This window comes from Leptosomus discolor, chromosome 26 (assembly GCF_034619465.1).
Source record: "Leptosomus discolor isolate bLepDis1 chromosome 26, bLepDis1.hap2, whole genome shotgun sequence".
Taxonomy (NCBI): Eukaryota; Metazoa; Chordata; class Aves; order Leptosomiformes; family Leptosomidae; genus Leptosomus; species Leptosomus discolor.
In genome coordinates, this window is record NC_141416.1 from 2999406 (window position 1) to 3015298 (window position 15893).

A 15893-nucleotide genomic window follows, 5' to 3' on the forward strand; every position below is an offset into this window, starting at 1 on the left:
CTGGGCGGGGCGGGGGTGCTGCAGCCCGGCCCTCTGCCCCGCCCACGCGGTGCTGCCTCACTTCCCATTGGTCAGTGGTCCCTCCAGGGGTACCGTAAACTGCCCCGCCCACCGCGGGCGCTGGTTGGTTGGGTATGATGTCACCGTCGCCACCTCCCTGTGCCCATTGGGCAGCGCGATTGCCTGTCAGGCTGTTGAGGCGTTAGGGGGCGGTTGCGGCCATTTTGGAGGAGAGCGCGGGGCCGGACGGAGCGGAGGAAGCGCGGGGCGCGGAGGGAGCGCGGAGGCTCCCCGCCCCCCCCCCCCCCGCCATGGCAGCCCCGCTCGGTAGCGGCGCCCGCGCCGAGGAGACTGGGCAAGAGAAACAGGTGGGGAACCCTGGCGTGGGCCCGGCCGGATCCCGTTGGTTTGGCCGCACGTCGCTCTTCACAGCCTTGTGCGCGGATTGGCTGTTTCTGTTTTCCGTCTAATGAGTGCTGGTCTCTCATTGGCTGTAGGGCTGGTGAGGGTTGGACTTCCGGCAGGACTGGAGGGACAGCTCGGTCTCCATGGCGGCGTGGGGGGTGCGTGGGGGCTTGTGGGATACCGGGGGTGGGGGGCCCTGGGGGGAGGGGGCGGCGCGATGGGGGTGTCCTGGGGGGGCGCTCGGGGCGGGAGGGGGCTTGTGGGTGCTGGGGGTGCCTGGGCCGAGGGGGGGCTGTGGGGTCGCGCCCCGCTAGCGAGGGGCCGGGCCTGGCTGCCCCGCCAGCAGCCGGGGGCGGCCCTTTCGGGCAGCGGCCTGCCGGGGCGCGCACCCCCCGCCCCCGGGTTTCCCCCTTGGACCACGGCGGGAGCTGAGTGAAGGAGCGGCGAGCGCTGGCTGCGGTTTGTTGGCCGCCGCGGTGGGGCAGAGCTGCCTGCGGGCGTCGGGGGAGCCGGGCCGGCGGCGAACGGCGGGGCTGGGCGGCGGCTGCTGCCCCCGGGGGTTGCCTGAGCCCCCTCGGGGCCGCCGCACCCGCTCCAGGGCGCGGGCAGAGCCGCTGCTGCCGGCCGCCTTCAGCCGCCCCCCTGCACCCAGCGTGGCCTCGCTCGGACGTCGCAGCGGGAGAAGCTTTTTTCCCCTTCCCCGGTGTTTAAGCCCTGGAGGTGGCGGCGGCGGAGGCGGTGGGCGCTCTCCCGTGGTCGAGGGACGCGATGGGAGGCCCCGCCGTGGGCGGCCCCGGGATCCGCTGGCAGGTGTTAAGGACGCGGCGTTGGGTGCTGCAGGAGACCTGGTGGGCGAGCAGTGGGGTGCAGCGGCGCCCCCCAGGCATTGTGGGAGAGACTGGGTGACGGGAGCCGGTGGCGCTTGCGGCCGGGCAGGGAGGAAGGAGATTTGGAGATGGAGAGCGGAGGAGAGCAGGCTGAGGTGATGACAGGGCCGCAGGGGGCAAACTCCCTCCTCGACCCGTCTGATGTTGGGGCTCACGGGGTGCCTGGCTCTGTGGCGGGGCTGAGTGGCGCGCCACGGCTGCGGCTCTTCTTCCTGGAGCTGTCATGGAGACGGGTAAGAGGATCCGCGCTCCTTCAGGCCGTGTGTGGGCGAAGCCCTGCAGCATGCAGGAGCTGAAGATCGTGACGAGACTCTCAGCACCTTCCCCCGCCTTCGCTCCCCCCGTTCCATCCCCTGGGGACCCCCATGAATGGGGGCGTGTGGAGGAGCCTGCGCGGTTGGGGCTGCGAGTGGGATGTGCTGAGCCTGCGCGTCACGCTGCTGCTCCCAGCTCCAGTTGTCCCAGTTTTGACTGTCAGGAGCTGCCATTAACTCAGGTTTGCTTTGTCTTTTCAAGACACGGCTGAGGAGCCCTCTCATGGCAGCCTTTGCAGGCGTGCTCTCGCAGCCTTTGCGGGGAGCTGGCCCCCGGGCTGCAGCCACCGTGCCCAGAGCTGCTGCCCCGGCTCAGCACCAGTGGAAGATCACGTTGGAAACCTCTTGCAGTGCTGGCGGCGCTTTCCAACCCGGGGCTCGCGGGCTCCAGCTCTGCTTTTGGAGACCTGGGAAGTGAAGTCCCGGCAGTTGAACGCACAGGAGCACATCCCCTTCACGCCACCAGGCCAAGCTTCAACGCCTCGTCCTTGGGGAGCCCGGGTTGTCCATCCCACCCCCCACCCCCCCCCCCGTGTGATTGCCAGCTGCACCCTGCCAGCTTGCTGGTCCTGTCCGATGCCGAGGGCCTTCCCACTTCACCGATGGGGTGGAGGTTCATGGTGGCGGCGTTCTGCCATGCGTATGGCGTGGAGCGTGCCGTCTCTGGTGGGCTGGGAGCAGCGCAGGACCTCAGCACCGGACAGAAGATGCACACGGCATCCATCGGTGCAGCCGGGCTGGCAGGAGCAGAGATGCTGCTGGAAAGGGAACGGTGATTAAAAACACCCCTTGCTGACATCCTGTGAAACGGCGGCTTGTGCTTGCGCAGTGGCTTGGCCCAAGGTAGCCGCTGGTGGAAGTGGCTGGTGGTGACGTGTTCCCACTGGAGCTGGGCTGGTGGCCAGCCAGAACTTGGCCTGGCCGTGGGTGAGGCTCTCCAGGCCCTGCAGGGACCCTGACTCTGTCCCACCCCAGACTGAACCTGTCCCCCGGCCTGCAGCCCTTCCCTGGAGCGGGGGGCATGCGCCTCCCTGAAGAGAGAGGCTGGTGGTTGGGGAGCAGATCCCAGGCCCTGCACTGGGAACCCCCCTTTGGGCATCGTTATTGGCTGATGCTTCTTCGGTAGCTGGGCTGGGGGGTTCTGCTGAAGGGCCAGGCGACAAGTGGGGCCTGGCACCTGCTGCCACAATAGGCCCCAGGGGTCCCAGGCTTCAAGCGAGCAGGGAGGCTTCCCAAAATATCCTGAAACTCCTGTGGCTGTGAAATAGGTGCTAAAATGCTGCTTTGCTGCCTGTGCTGGTTGTCGTTCCCAGTGAGTGGGTTTTGGAGCAGAAGGGTTTCTTCTGGCGCAGCAAGGCTGAACCCTCTCAGCGCCGCAGCCCGTCGTGCTGGGCAGCTCTGGACCGATGTCTGTCAGTGCTGCTCTGACGTGTCACTTTTTGGGGAAGGCACTGGTCCAGCAGCGGTTTGCGGTGACGTTTGAAGCCCCGTTTGCAAAGCCAAATGTTGGCGCAAGCGCCTGCGGGGGCTCCCGTCTGGGAAGGAGGCAGGGAGAGGGTCTCTGCCTGTTTCCACAGGTACTGGAGGGAAGAGTTGTTTCTGGCTGGGAAAGTGTTTATAATATTCTTTGAGTGTGTCTGGATTTTCCAGGGGACCACACCTTGCCCGGCAGGGGGTTTGGACGTGCTGCTGAATGTTATGTTACAGCATCGCAGGTGTGTGTTTTTCTGTGGTGCTGAAGGGCTTTCCACCCCCCTCTGTTTTTCAGGACACCCAGGAGAAGGAAACTGTCACCCCTGAGAGAGCAGAAGAAGCAAAACTGAAAGCCAAGTACCCCAACCTAGGCCAGAAGCCTGGAGGCTCCGACTTCCTCATGAAGAGACTGCAGAAAGGGGTATTTATTTCTCAGCCGTGGCTTGTGCGTGTCCTCTCCTCCCTCAATGGCACAGGCAGCCAAGCTGCAACCAGGCCAGGGGAATCACACCAAAATTCCCTGGACCAAAAAGCCTGTTAAGCCCATGGGCCAGGCTCCTTTCAGTGCCTGCGCTGGACGTGGCACCCAGTGGGCACAAGCCCAAAGCAGTGAGGGCTGCCGTGGTCAAGCAACAAGGGCTTGTTCCTGCTCAGAACCCAAAAGGTGCCGCCTCCTGGGTGGTTTTGCTCTGCCTATGTCCCCCAGGGGTGGATCCCACCCTCTCCTCCACGCTCTGGCCTGAAACCTGGGCTCTAGAGGCGAAACAAGTGCATAAATCCCCCCCCTGCCCGCTGCTGCGCTCCCTGGGGTTCCGTGGGCCGTAGAGCTGCTGTGGGCCTGAGTTTTTCTGCCTGGTCTGCACTTCACCTGGGTTGTGGGCTGGTGCGAAGGGCACTGAGAATGCCAGCGAGTCAGCTGGCTGTATCGCCGTTGCTAAAGCCAACCCTCTGACTGTGCTCCCTGGAAACGTAACTAAATCCCTCTCCGAGAGCCATCTGTGGCCTGCTTGGGCTGGCACTGCTGGCGCTGCTCCTCGCAGAGGCTGCTGCAGAAAACATAAATCCCTCCTGAGCTGCTGGCAGCCGGCGCCCACGTGCCTTCCCCAGCTCTGAACACAGGGTGTCTCCGTGTCACAGGGTTTGGCTCTGTCCTGCCACTTCCCTTTCAGCCTGTGCTGACAGCTGTCCCCTCTGCCCCAGCAGCCACCAGGTGCCCTCACTCTCACTGTTGACGTGATCACTGGGGCTGTTGCTGTCTGTACCAGCTCCTCAAGCAGGCACGGAAGGGAGCGTTGTTTAACGGCTTGGCGCTGAAGCGGGGAAGGGCTTTGCGTTGTGACTGGGCTCACTGGGGCCTGACGGTGCACCAGGGCACAACTGGGTGCTTCAGAGCTCCTTGTGCCCACCAAAGCCCTGGCTGCAGCGCCAGCACCAGCTCTGCCGTGGTGTTCAGCCTTTCTTACGCCGCCGCAGGGCGTGAAGGAGCACAGAGTCCCATGGTGACGGGTGCGATAAGGGAGCAAAACGCCCTTTGAACACAGGTTGTCCTCCGGCCGCGCCTTCGCAGGCGCTTCCCTGCATCATGTCAGCTCCTGGGAGCCTGGACAGGCCAGTGAAGGCCTTGGCGCCGGCCAGGCTGTGCTCCCTGCGGAGAAAATCCTGCCCCTGTCACACCAGCTCGTCTGTTCACCAAACCAGAATAAACTGCATTGGCAAACGTCTGCCAGCTTGGCCACCGCGGCTGAGCCTGCGTCTGGAGGCGTCTGCTGACGTGGCCGTGCCTGCGCTCAGCGCTCTGGGTGTCTCTGAATCCCTGTTACGCTGAGTGTGGTGCAAGGGCTGAGCAGGACAAACCTGGTCTTTACCCAGCAAGCGCCACACCGCGCAGCCAAAGGTCGCGGGTGACCAACAGCCAGACGTGGGGTGAAGGGCGAAAGGGCACCCGGGTGTCTTGAGTCACACCGGCAGCTGCCGTGGGGCACAGCTGCTTCCAGCTGGGGCAGCTCCGAGTCACTCTGGGGTTTGTGGGTGGGTGCTAAAGGCCTTTTAAGTCAGGCCAAGCTCCCTTGCTTGGATTTTCCCCTTGTGTGATGGTTTTGTTACCTGGTTTGGAGCATCCCTGGCAGCTCCTTAAAGGATCGTATTTGTGGCCAGGCATGTGTGTCACAGAATCACAAAATGGTTTGGGTTGGAAGGGACCTCAAAGATCATCTGGTTCCAACCCCCCCGCCATGGCAGGGACACCTCCCACCAGACCAGGTTGCTCAAGGCTCCATCCAACCTGGTCTGGAACACTGACAGGGATGGAGTATCCACAGCTTCCGTAGGGAACCTGTTGCAGTGTCTCGCCACCCTCAGGGTGAAGAACTTCTTCCTTGTATCTAGTCTAAACCTGCCCTCTCCCAGCTTCCAACCATCACCCCTTGTCCTGTCACTGCAGGCGCTTGTCAAAAATCCCTCCCCAGCCTTCCTGTAGGCCCCTTCAGGGACTGGAAGGGCACTCTGAGCTCTCCCAAGAGCCTTCTCTTTTCCAGGCTGAACAAGCCCAACTCTCTCTGCCTGTCCTCATAGGAAAGGTGTTCCAACCCTCTGACCATCTTGGGAGCCCTCCTCTGGACCTGCTCCAGCAGCTCCGTGTCTGTGTTGTGTTGGGGGCTCCAGAGCTGGAGGCAGCCCTGCAGGTGGGGTCCCACGAGGGCAGAGCAGAGGGGCAGAATCCCCCCCCCTCGACCTGCTGGCCACACTTCTCTTGATGCAGCCCAGGAGACAGTTGGCTTTTTGGGCTGCAAGTGCCCACTGTTGGCTCACGTTCATCTTGCCACCCACCAGCCCGCGCAAGTCCTTCTCCGCAGGGCTGCTCTCCATCTGCTCCTCGCCCAGCCTGTGTCTGGGCTTGGCATTGCCTCGACCCAGGTGCAGGACCTTACGCTTGGCCTTGTTCAGCTCCATGAGGTTTGCACAGGCCCACCTCTCCAGCCTGTCCTGGTCCCTCTGGGTGGCATCTGTCCCATCCCACTCGGTGGGTTTCAGTCTTTCTTTCCTCCCCCATACCCTTCCTAACAATTTTAAATCTTCCATAGACATCCCTTCTCTGTTCCCTCCCTCCCTAGCTGATTCCTGAAGGAAACGGAGCAGGACCCCCATTTCACTTTGTCGTTACCCCAGAGGTGTTTGTTTTCTAATCTCTTCATTGCCCAGGAGGGTGGTGCTGACAAACCAACCCCCATTTCCCTGCTGTAAGCTACGGGGTCATTCACTCGTTCTCCCCAAGTTTGTCAGGAATCAAATACCTCCTCCCCTTCCGTGTGTCGATTTAACCTGTCAGCTGTCGAGCCTTCCGCCCTCGTTTTATCTCTTAGTTGGTCTTGTAGTTGTAGGCAGAGACCTGCAGTGAGTCGGGCAGTCCCCATGTTAACGGGGTCATTCTGTCAGGATCTGCCTTTAACAGCACGGGGGAGCACATTTTAGGGTCCAAAAGTCTAGAATTAATCAATTGTGAACATGCCGACCTGTGTGTCGACTCCTTGAACTGACCCGGGCCCCTCGTGGGGATCATCAGGGGGTCTCCCCGGTTGAGGAGGTCTGTGCCCCCGGCCCAACAGGCAGCCCTCTGGGTAACTGACCACGAGGCTCTTCGGTCCCCCTCAATTCTCAGAAACTCTCCGGGCCCCCAGTACCCTCGGGCCTCTTCCTCACTCAGATTTACTGGGTCACCCCCAGCGGTTGATGCTCCGCACACACAGACTGCAGGTGACTCCTGGGGATGGCGGCTCGATGGCTCTCGAACGTTTGTCAGTTCGGCAGCACTGCAGGGCGTTTCTGTAGGGGTCCTTGTCCCCAGGGAATCACTCCCTCCATCGAACTGGCACTCTGTGTTAATAAGGGCTCTCATCCAGGGAGATTTGCTTCTCTCATCTCCTCCCAAGGACAACGGGGGGATACTTTTTCCTCAACCACAGCTTCTCCCTTTGCCAGGGTCCCCTGCCCCGAGGAGCTTTCCAAATCGCCCTGGGCTGCAGGGAGGTCGAGCTGTAGCTCCTTCTCCCGCTCATATGCACTTTGCAAGTGTTTTGTCAGGGTGTAATTCTTTTCTCTCTCCCTGTTTAATTCACCTTGTAGTTGTTTTTACTAAGTTTTGTAAGGACTCAGTTGTTTCTCTTTCAGCACATTTGGTGATGCAGTTATCTTTCTGGGCTGCCAGGAGGGAAGCCCCCAGTGCTCCACACGCTGTCGCTTTCCTTTGTCCCGGCTTCGATCTGTTTTCCTCAGCCAAACCCTTTACCCGCTCCGCGACACCCGGAGGTGACCGCCAGCGTCCCTCAGCCCAGCTCTGCCCTCGGGGCGTCGGGCAGGCCGTGTGTTCCGTGGGGGCTGCACCCAGGAAGCTGTGACCACGGGTCAGAGAACTCAGGCTCGGCCGATTCTCTGTTCTCCTTTCCCGAATCCTGACTCGGGATCCCTTCCCCTTTGAGAGAGGACTCTTTCCGTGACAGCAGTTAAAATGTCCCGTCCCACTCGGTGGGTTTCGGGGTAGGTGAATCTTTTGTATCCTCCCTTTTAAAAGGGGTTTTCCTCTGCACGGCAGAGACCCTTTGCCGGGCAAAGGGAGCGAGTTCATAACCCTCTTTGGTCAGTAGACTGGCAGCAGTAACACACTTTATTAGGAATATTTCACAGTTTAGATAATAGTACTGTTTCACAGATCAGATAAAGGTGTGGCTTTCCCTAATTTAATAATATGGAGAGAGAAGAAAGAGAGTGGAAAAGAGAAATAAAGAGAGAAAGAAAGATCACCACTCCTGGGGTCCAGTGATGTCTCACAGGTCCGGTCTGGTCTTTGGTTCTTTGGGGGTGGGTGCACTCCTGCGTCTTGATTATTGGTACTTTTATTGCCTCTTGCCATTCATATTCATGAGTCCTCTTCACGTTATCCCCTCCTCTTCTTGCTTTCCATGCCAATTAGGACACAGGCGCAGTATACAACATCTTGGAGGCTCCAAGGGGGTGCTGTCCACTGTAGATAAGGCAGTGGACTTCCTCACGTCCAGCGTCCACTTGTAGATAAGGGATTGGCCCTGCGCAAGTCCAGAAACACCCCTCTTCTGCAGGGCTTGTCCGTTTGGATAGAGGAGGTTGGGTCACTGCTCCAACTGAAGTCCCTTTTATCGATCGCCCCAACTACAGTTTCTGAAGGAGAACACCGCTCCACCCTCCTATCTCCGAGGAGGGAGCACTGCTCCACCTTGGCAGGGCTCGTTCCCTCCCTGGGGCAGGCTGCCCTGCAAAGCAGGCCGGGGTCAGGGCTGGGAGATGACACTTGCACTGTAAAACAGGTTTGTTCAAGACACGTACATAAAATCTGCAAAACAGGTTGTTTAAGGCAAGAAAAATCAGACTGTCCTTCACAGGACATCCCTTCCCTGCAGCGTGTCGACCTCACCACACAGCTTGGTGTCATCGGCAAACCTGCCGAGGGGGCACTCGATGCCACCGTCCGTGTCGCTGGCAAAGATGTTAACGAGCACCGGTCCCTGAGGAACACCGCTTGTCACTGCTCTCCCCTCCGACATCGAGCCATTGAGCGCAACTCTTTTGAGTGTGACCTTCCAGCCAATTTCTTGGCCACCGAGTGCTCCATCCGTCAAATCCATGTCTTTCCAATTCGGAGACCAGGATGTCCTGCAGGACAGTGTCGAAGGCTTTGCCCAAGTCCAGACAGACAACATCATTTGCTCTTCTCGTCAATTGATGCTGTAACTCCATCACAAAAGGCCACCAGATGTTGGTTGCCACCAACCACCTCCATGTTTTCCATGTGCCATAGCAGAGCCTTCAGGAGGATCTGCTCCATGATTTGCCAGGCACAAGGTGAGACTGACTGGCCTGTAGTTGCCCGGGTCTTCCTTTTTTCCGTTTTTGAAAATGGGGCTGATGTTTCCCCTTTTCCTCTCAGTGAGCACTTCACCAGACTGCCTTGACTTCACAAATATGATGGGAAGTGGCCTGGCAACTTGGTCTGCCAGTTCCCTCAGGACCCGTGGATGGATCTCATCAGGTCCCATGGACCTGTACACCTTCAGCTTCCTCAGATAGTCACGAACCTGCTCTTCACCTACAGTGGGTGAATCTTCCTTCTCCAGTCCCCGCCTTTGGCTTCTGCACCTTGGACAGTGCAGCTGGAGCCCTTGCCGGTGAAGACTGAGGCAAAGGAGTCATGGAGAACCTCAGCCTTCTCCATGTCCCTCGTGACCGGTTCTCCTGTTTCCTTCCGGAGAGGGCTCACAGCTTCCCTAGTCTCCTTTTATCACTGACATACCCGTAGCACTTTTTCTTGTTACCCCTGTTGTCCCTGGCCAAATTTATTCTGTCTGGGCTTTAGCTTTCCTTACCTGATACCTGCTCGGACAACTTCTTTGTATCCTTCCCAGTCTACCTGTCCTTTCTGCCACTTTCTGTAACTTCTCTTTTTGTCTTCAAGTGTGTCCAGGAGTTCCCTGTTCATCCACGCCGGCCTCCTGGTGGTCTTGCCTGTCTTCCTCTCTTTTGGAAGGCGTTGCTCCTGGACTCAGAGGAGGTGGTCCTTGAATATGGACCAGCTTTCTTGGGCCCCTCTCCCCTTCAAGGCTTCATCTCGTGGCACTCCACCAAGCAGATCCCTGAGAGGTCAGAGTCTGCTCTCTTGAAGCCCAGAGGAGTGACCTTGCTGCACATCCTCCTTGTTGCCCTGAGGATCCTGAATTCTATATTTCACGATCACCGCAGCCAAGGCTTCCCTTGAGTTTCATATTAGCCACCAGCCCCTCCTTGCTGGTGAGAACAAGGCCCAGCACGGCACCCTTTCCCACTGGTTTCTCTACCACCTGGAGAAGGAAATTGTCGTCAATGCATTCCAGGAACCTCCTGGTTTGCTTGGGCCCTGCTGTGCCTTCCTTCCAACAGATACCCGGGTGATTGAGGTCCCCCATGAGGACCAGGGCTTGTGAACATGCAGCTCCTCCTGTCTGTCTACAGAGGGCCTCGTCCAGTCGGTCATCCTGGTCGGGTGGCCTGTAGCAGACCCCCACTATGATACCATCTTCCTCTGCCTTTCCTCTAACCCTGCCCCGTAAGCTCTCGGTCAGCTCCTCACCCATCCCCAGGCCAAGCTCCACGGCCTCCAGCTGGTCCTCGACATAAAGGGTGACACCCCCTCCTCTTCTCCCCTGCCCTGAAGAGCCTGTTCCCGTCTGTTCCTCCACCCCGGTCATAGGAGCTGCCCCACCACGTCTCAGTGACGCCTGTAACATCACAGCCTTGTAGACGTGCACACACCTCCAGCTCCTCTGGGTTGGCTAGCCTTTGTCCAAAGATGTTCTCCCCCTTCTCTGAGAGATGTACCCCACCAGCCCCCAGGAGACCAGGTTTCTCACAGGGAGTCCCGTGGTCCAAGCAGCCGAAGCCCTGCCTGTGGCACCACTCCTTCTGCCGTTTGTTGATTTTCCTGATCCTGTCGGCTCTTACCTTTGAGTGGGAGGATTGATGGAAAGATTACCTGGGCCCCAAGTCCTTCACTGCCTCGCCTGGGGCTCTGTAATCCCTCTTGATGCTCTGGAGATTGCTTCTGGCTGCGTCACTGGTGCCCATGTGAAACAGCAGCGATGGCTAGCAGTCCGTGGGATGTGCCAGGTCTGGTGGTCTCTCTGTGACATCCCTAATGCTAGCCCCTGGTAAGCAGCAAACCTCTCTGGACAGCGGGTCGGGTCGGCAAATGGGTGCCTCAGTACCCCTCAAAAGAGGGTCTCCCACTGCTATTACCTGTCCCTTTTCTTGGTGGCACTTGTTGTAATCCGGGGAGCTGATCTAGCTGCCTTCCCCAGCTCTGAGGCGTTTTATTTCATCCTTTTTTCCCTCTTCATTCTGCAGAGCCATGAAGCGGTTCTGCAGGGGCACCTCAGGCTTTGAGGGAGGCTTCTTCCCCCTCCTGGATCCTACCTGCACCAGTTCCCAACCCGCAGTGTTATTGGCCTCCCCCATATCTCTGCTGTGTCTCCACGCTCTCGCAAATCAAAGTAACCCAAACTCCTCTCCTTCTTCCAGCAAAAATACTTCGATTCTGGTGACTACAACATGGCCAAGGCAAAGATGAAGAACAAGCAGTTGCCAAGTGCGGGGCCAGACAAGAACCTGGTGACAGGAGACCACATCCCGACGCCGCAGGACCTCCCGCAGAGAAAATCCTCGCTTGTAACCAGCAAGCTGGCAGGGTAGCCCGTGCTCACAGGCTGGGTTTTTTTCCTATTTTCTTTTTTTTTTTTTTTTCTTTTGGCTAAATGGATTGAACTTCACTGTACCATAGGGATGGGAGCACCAGAATCCACATAGTTATTTGAGTATTTACAGCAAACACACACCAAAACCGAGAAGGGGAGCGAGAGGTGTCAGTAGCCCGGGACGCACAGGCAGGTTTGAGCGGGACGTTCCTTTTAGCGAGTCGGTTTGCTGCCTTAATTTTCATGCGGTTCGAAGCCCTCCTGGCTTGCAGAGCCACTGGAGTGCTGCCTCCTCGCTGGGAGAGTCAAGCGGCCTCGGGAGAAGCAGGAAAGCGCTCAGAGGAGCTGCTTGCTCTTTGCTTGGCACCGGGTAGGAGGGGGAGAGCTCAGAGCTGTGGCGTGGGAATGCCCTTCAGGTGTTGGGTGTCTGCAGAGGAAGAACCGGCTGGGCAAAAGGTGTGATACGTGCTCTGGATGTTTAGTTAGGTGTGTGCATTAGAGCTTTGAAGTGAAGAAATTAGCTGATACACAAAAAATGAGGTGGCTGTGTTGCTGGGCTGAGCTGCCTGGGCTCTGTCCCCTGCTTGCCCAGAGCAGCGGCGCTCACAGGAGGGGACGGCGCGTCCACGGGCTGCGGGAGAGGGGCCAGGCGGTGTTTGAAACGGTCCCCGTGGCCTGGAGCCGCGACGAGGCATTTGCTGTTTCGGGGGTCGAGCCCCACTGCAGCTGCACCCCGCGTGTGGCTGTGACGGAGGGGCACGGCGTGAGGCTCGCTGCTGCCCCAGGGCTTTGGGGGCCGTTTCTCTCTCCCTGGTCGGTTCTGGCCAACGAGGCCATCTGCCGTGGGGGGGGTGAGAGGTGGCTCCTCTCCCGGCTGCCGGGCCAAAGGTGGTGAGCCCAGTCCCACCAGCAGCAGGGCGCTGGGGACGCAGGAGAGCGTGGCCCGGCAGGACGAGCCCTGCCTGCTGCCTGCAGCCCCTGCCTGACACCTGCAGCCCCTGCCTGACGCCCAGGCTTTGACGCTTGCAGAGCGGAGGCCGGCAGCAGCCGGTGAGGTGGATGTGAGCTGTTGGAGCTGAGCTCTGGAGGGAGAGAGGCAGGACTGGGAATAACCACCTGGAAGGGAAAAAATCACCGGAGACAGTGTGGAGAGTAGGAAGAGAAGAGCATAGAGGCAAACCCGTGTTGACCGTGTTAGGCACCCCAAGCTTGGATTTCTTTCTTTCTCCTGTTGTTTTTTTGTTTCTTTTTGCCTTTTCTTTGTTCCAGGCCTAAAAAAAAAGCAAAACAAAACCCCCCAAAAGGTCGGTGTGATGGCTGCAACCTGCAGAAGGACGTGCACACTCTCTGCGTCTGCTGCCTGCTCCTCGTTGCAGCAGAGACGCAGCAGCCTCCGTCCTGAGCAGCAGCAGGTCTCGGCGTTGCCTGGGCCAGGGCAGTGCTAAACCTACCCAGTTTAGGCCCAGTTTTGACGGCATGTGGGCAAAAGGGAGTGGATTTGACATCGTTATTATTCTTATTTTAGGGATTCCCATCAGAGCAGGAGAAACCGGGGCGGGCAGGCAGAGAGTGCGTCCTTGGCTGCCTGACTCGGGTTTTCCCGAGAACCTGGTTCACTCTTTGCGCTTTCCTGCTGCTGCCTGGGGCGGGGAGCGCGCCGGCGCTTCCCAGCAGAGTGGTTTTGCCAAGGACGTGCTCGAACGCTTGCGTCCACCTTCAGGTGGTTCGGAAGGAGCCAGCCCCAGCCCTGCTCGTCGGGGCCCCGGGAGCGAGGGGCTCTCTCGCTGGCCCGGTGGCCGCAGGGGACGGTTGTCTCTTCGTGCTGTGAGCGAGGAGCGTAGTGGGGGTGGGGGCTGCCCACTTGTAACCACTGCTCCGTGCTTCGGTCTCCGTCACCTTTCCAGACCCTGTGTGACCTGGCCGGGGCAGCGCTGGCAGTGGCTGTGCAACCTCCTTGGATGTTCTGCTAGAGTCTGTCCCAGCCATGTTGTAAATAGATATGAATCATATATATAAAAAAATATATAATTTTTTTACATGTTCATCTCTCCTCTCTGCTAGAGTGCTACGCTTGCTTTTGTTTTTTTTTAAAAAAAGAGGAAATACAGTGAAGAATGCAACGGGGCGTTGCAGCGTGGGGGCTGCCCCTGTGCTGCGGGAGGGCAGAGGGAGGGGACAGGTCTCCAACCACGTCTTTCCCCCGTTTTCCGGAAATGCCGGGCGTGCTTGCGCAGGAGGGGGAAGCGATGGTGACGACACAGGATGAGAAGGTTCCATCCAAGGGGAGCAGCCATGGGAGCGGGGTTATTTCCATTCCACCCCCGGAGCCAGGCAGGCAGCGAGGGGGTGATGATGATGCTGTGTGCCCCCCTGCCCGCCTCGCCCAGGAGGGGGTGCCGTGGGAACCGCCCTGGATCTCGGAGGCATTCGCGTTCTCCTCCTCTGCTCCTCATCAAGTGTGCCCACAAGGATGAGGCTGGTTGTGGTGGGGGGGCGTGATGCCCCCAGGGCTGTTGGTGTGAGCCAGCGGGAGGAAGGACACCCTGAGCACCAACTATCGGGGTGTCTGAGGGACTTGTGCAGCTCGAGCAAGGCCATCAAAGTGCAGCTCCGGTGGGACAGAGGGCACAGAGGCTTGGGGTTTCGTTGAGGCGGGGAAGGCAGGTGTGGCCCTGCTCCTGCACCCCAGGGGTGGGCACCGAGTGGGAGAGGGCATGTGGAGAGACCCCAACGGGCCTCCGCAAAATTGCTTGAAGTCCCTGCCCTTTCTTCCTCCCCCTCCTCCTCCAGGGCTCATTTTGGCCACTGCTGTGCAACACCTCCCCTCCCGGGGAGGTGAGCAGTGTGGCACCCTCCTCTGTGGGCTCTGGGGGGGCTGTGGAGCGTGTGGGGGGCTACCCCCCCGAAATAAAGCCATGGGGTGCAGGGGGGCTTCATCCCCAGCTGTAGGGAGAGCTGCCCCCCCCCCCCGCAGTGGCCTGTCAGGTTGCCTGGGGCTGTCCCCCAGCAGCAGGGCTACGGGCTGCGCAGGGGGCCAAGCCCTGGCAGGGGGGCTGTGGGCTGTCCCCTGGTGGGGGGTGCATCAGGTGTGGGGGGGGGGGGGGGGCTGGGGGGGGCATGGGGTCCATCCCGTCGTGCAGCCACAGGGGCCAGAGGCCAAGCGGGGCTTAGCAGCCACCTTGGCTCACAGGGAGACTCGGGGGGGAGCCCAGCGGGAGGTGGTTTTTATCCTCCTGCCTTCAAAGCAAATCCCTGCCCCACCTCCGTGCCGTGGGGCAGGGGGTCCTGGCGCCCTCCCCGGGGGTCAGGGCTGCCCCACAGTGACGTCTCCCCACAACGCCCCACTGCGGCTCCCTCTGTCCCCACTGGCAGCCATCCTGGCAGCGTTAACTCTGGGGTTTTCGGCCGTGACGTCACACATCGCCTTCCCATGTCAGCCCAGCCGATGGTGTCACCGGGGTGGGCTGCTGTTCACACCAACCCACTGACCCTCGCTGGGGCTGCCTGAAGCCTCTGTGCTGTCTTTCCCCACCCCCCCCCCTCCCCGGCCATTTCATAGCCCCTCGAGCCCACCCCACGGCGGGGGCCAGGGCTGGGTGTTTGCACAGGGACGCGCTGTTCCAGCCCGGTGCCAAGTATGTGCCGGTGTTTGTTTGTGCTCTAAAGCTTGGCACTGCTGGGAAAATATGTGCCGGGCGCTGCCCCAAGCTGCCGGAGCAAGCCGAGCTCGCCTCTGTTATTGCTCCGGGTGCCAAGAATTCGCTTCCTGACAAGGACACATTCCTTGGGGCCAGGGGAAGGATTTTGAGGGGGCCAGCTTTCGTCTTGCTGAACCGCAGTGCAACCCAGTCATGCTCTGACCCTGGTTTGTAGGGGTGGCAGCTGGGAGAGGGTGTGAAGGGTCACCTGCGGTGGATGCACGTCCCAGATTCTTGCAAGATCTGGGACAAAGAGCAACTCGGGGCACTTGGGATGGGGCTGTACCCTGCCCTCCCCACAGCTTCCTCCTTTGCTGTTCCTGCCAGTACGTGGTGATGCTCAGGACGGTGACAGAGACTTGGGGTTGCTGCAGTTTCTGTCCCCAAAAATCCTCACCAGAGAGGGGCTCCTTCACGGTGGCAGGTCCCTGCGTCCTTGCTGCCTGCCTGGAGCAGAAGGACCCGTTTGAGGAGCTGTGCTGGCATTCCCTCCCCACATCTGGGGTTCCCCCCCACCCCCCACATTCCAAGGCACCAGGATCGCCGGGAGTTTCCCGGGTCCCTGTCGCAGAGGGGTTCAGCAGCGAGCCGCCTGCCTGCCCCAGGAGGGGAAACCAGACACCCCCGCTGTGACCCCTGGCCACTGTCTCGCTCTCGTCACGCCTCAGTTGGGTGACGCCGTGGCGCCTTGGCCGGGTGATGCGGGGCTGATGTCACCTTCCCAGGTGGGGGCCGGGGCTCCGCTGCCACAGGATGTTCCGGTGGCCTTTGGACAGAGCGGTGACACAGAGGGGTGTCAGCACGCACCCCTGGCGTCGCCGGCCTGGGCTGCCGCCTGTGCGCCACGAGGGCCACAGGGAAACCCTT

At 60.0% G+C, this 15893-nt stretch overlaps 1 protein-coding gene across 2 annotated transcripts; it reads left to right on the forward strand.

The window, feature by feature from the left end:
• Window positions 1-311: 311 nt before the first annotated feature.
• On the forward strand, window positions 312-13372 carry ENSA (endosulfine alpha). 2 transcript variants are annotated; one of them, XM_086478259.1, is made up of 3 exons: window positions 312-368; window positions 3375-3500; window positions 11156-13372. In XM_086478259.1, the coding sequence occupies exons 1-3, from the start codon at window positions 312-314 to the stop codon at window positions 11324-11326; spliced, it is 354 nt and encodes a 117-aa protein (XP_086334385.1). In that variant the 3' UTR covers window positions 11327-13372. The 2 variants fall into 2 exon arrangements, with proteins under 2 accessions (XP_086334385.1, XP_086334386.1); XM_086478260.1 differs by lacking the exon at window positions 312-368 and adding an exon at window positions 515-563.
• Window positions 13373-15893: the final 2521 nt, after the last annotated feature.

Coding starts and splice junctions, on each gene's coding strand:
- ENSA (XM_086478259.1), top strand. CDS start 312: ATGGCAGCCCCGCTCGGTAGCGGCGCCCGCGCCGAGGAGACTGGGCAA. Junction 369..3,374: donor AGACTGGGCAAGAGAAACAG/GTGGGGAACCCT, acceptor TCTGTTTTTCAG/GACACCCAGGAGAAGGAAAC. Junction 3,501..11,155: donor TGAAGAGACTGCAGAAAGGG/GTATTTATTTCT, acceptor TCCTTCTTCCAG/CAAAAATACTTCGATTCTGG.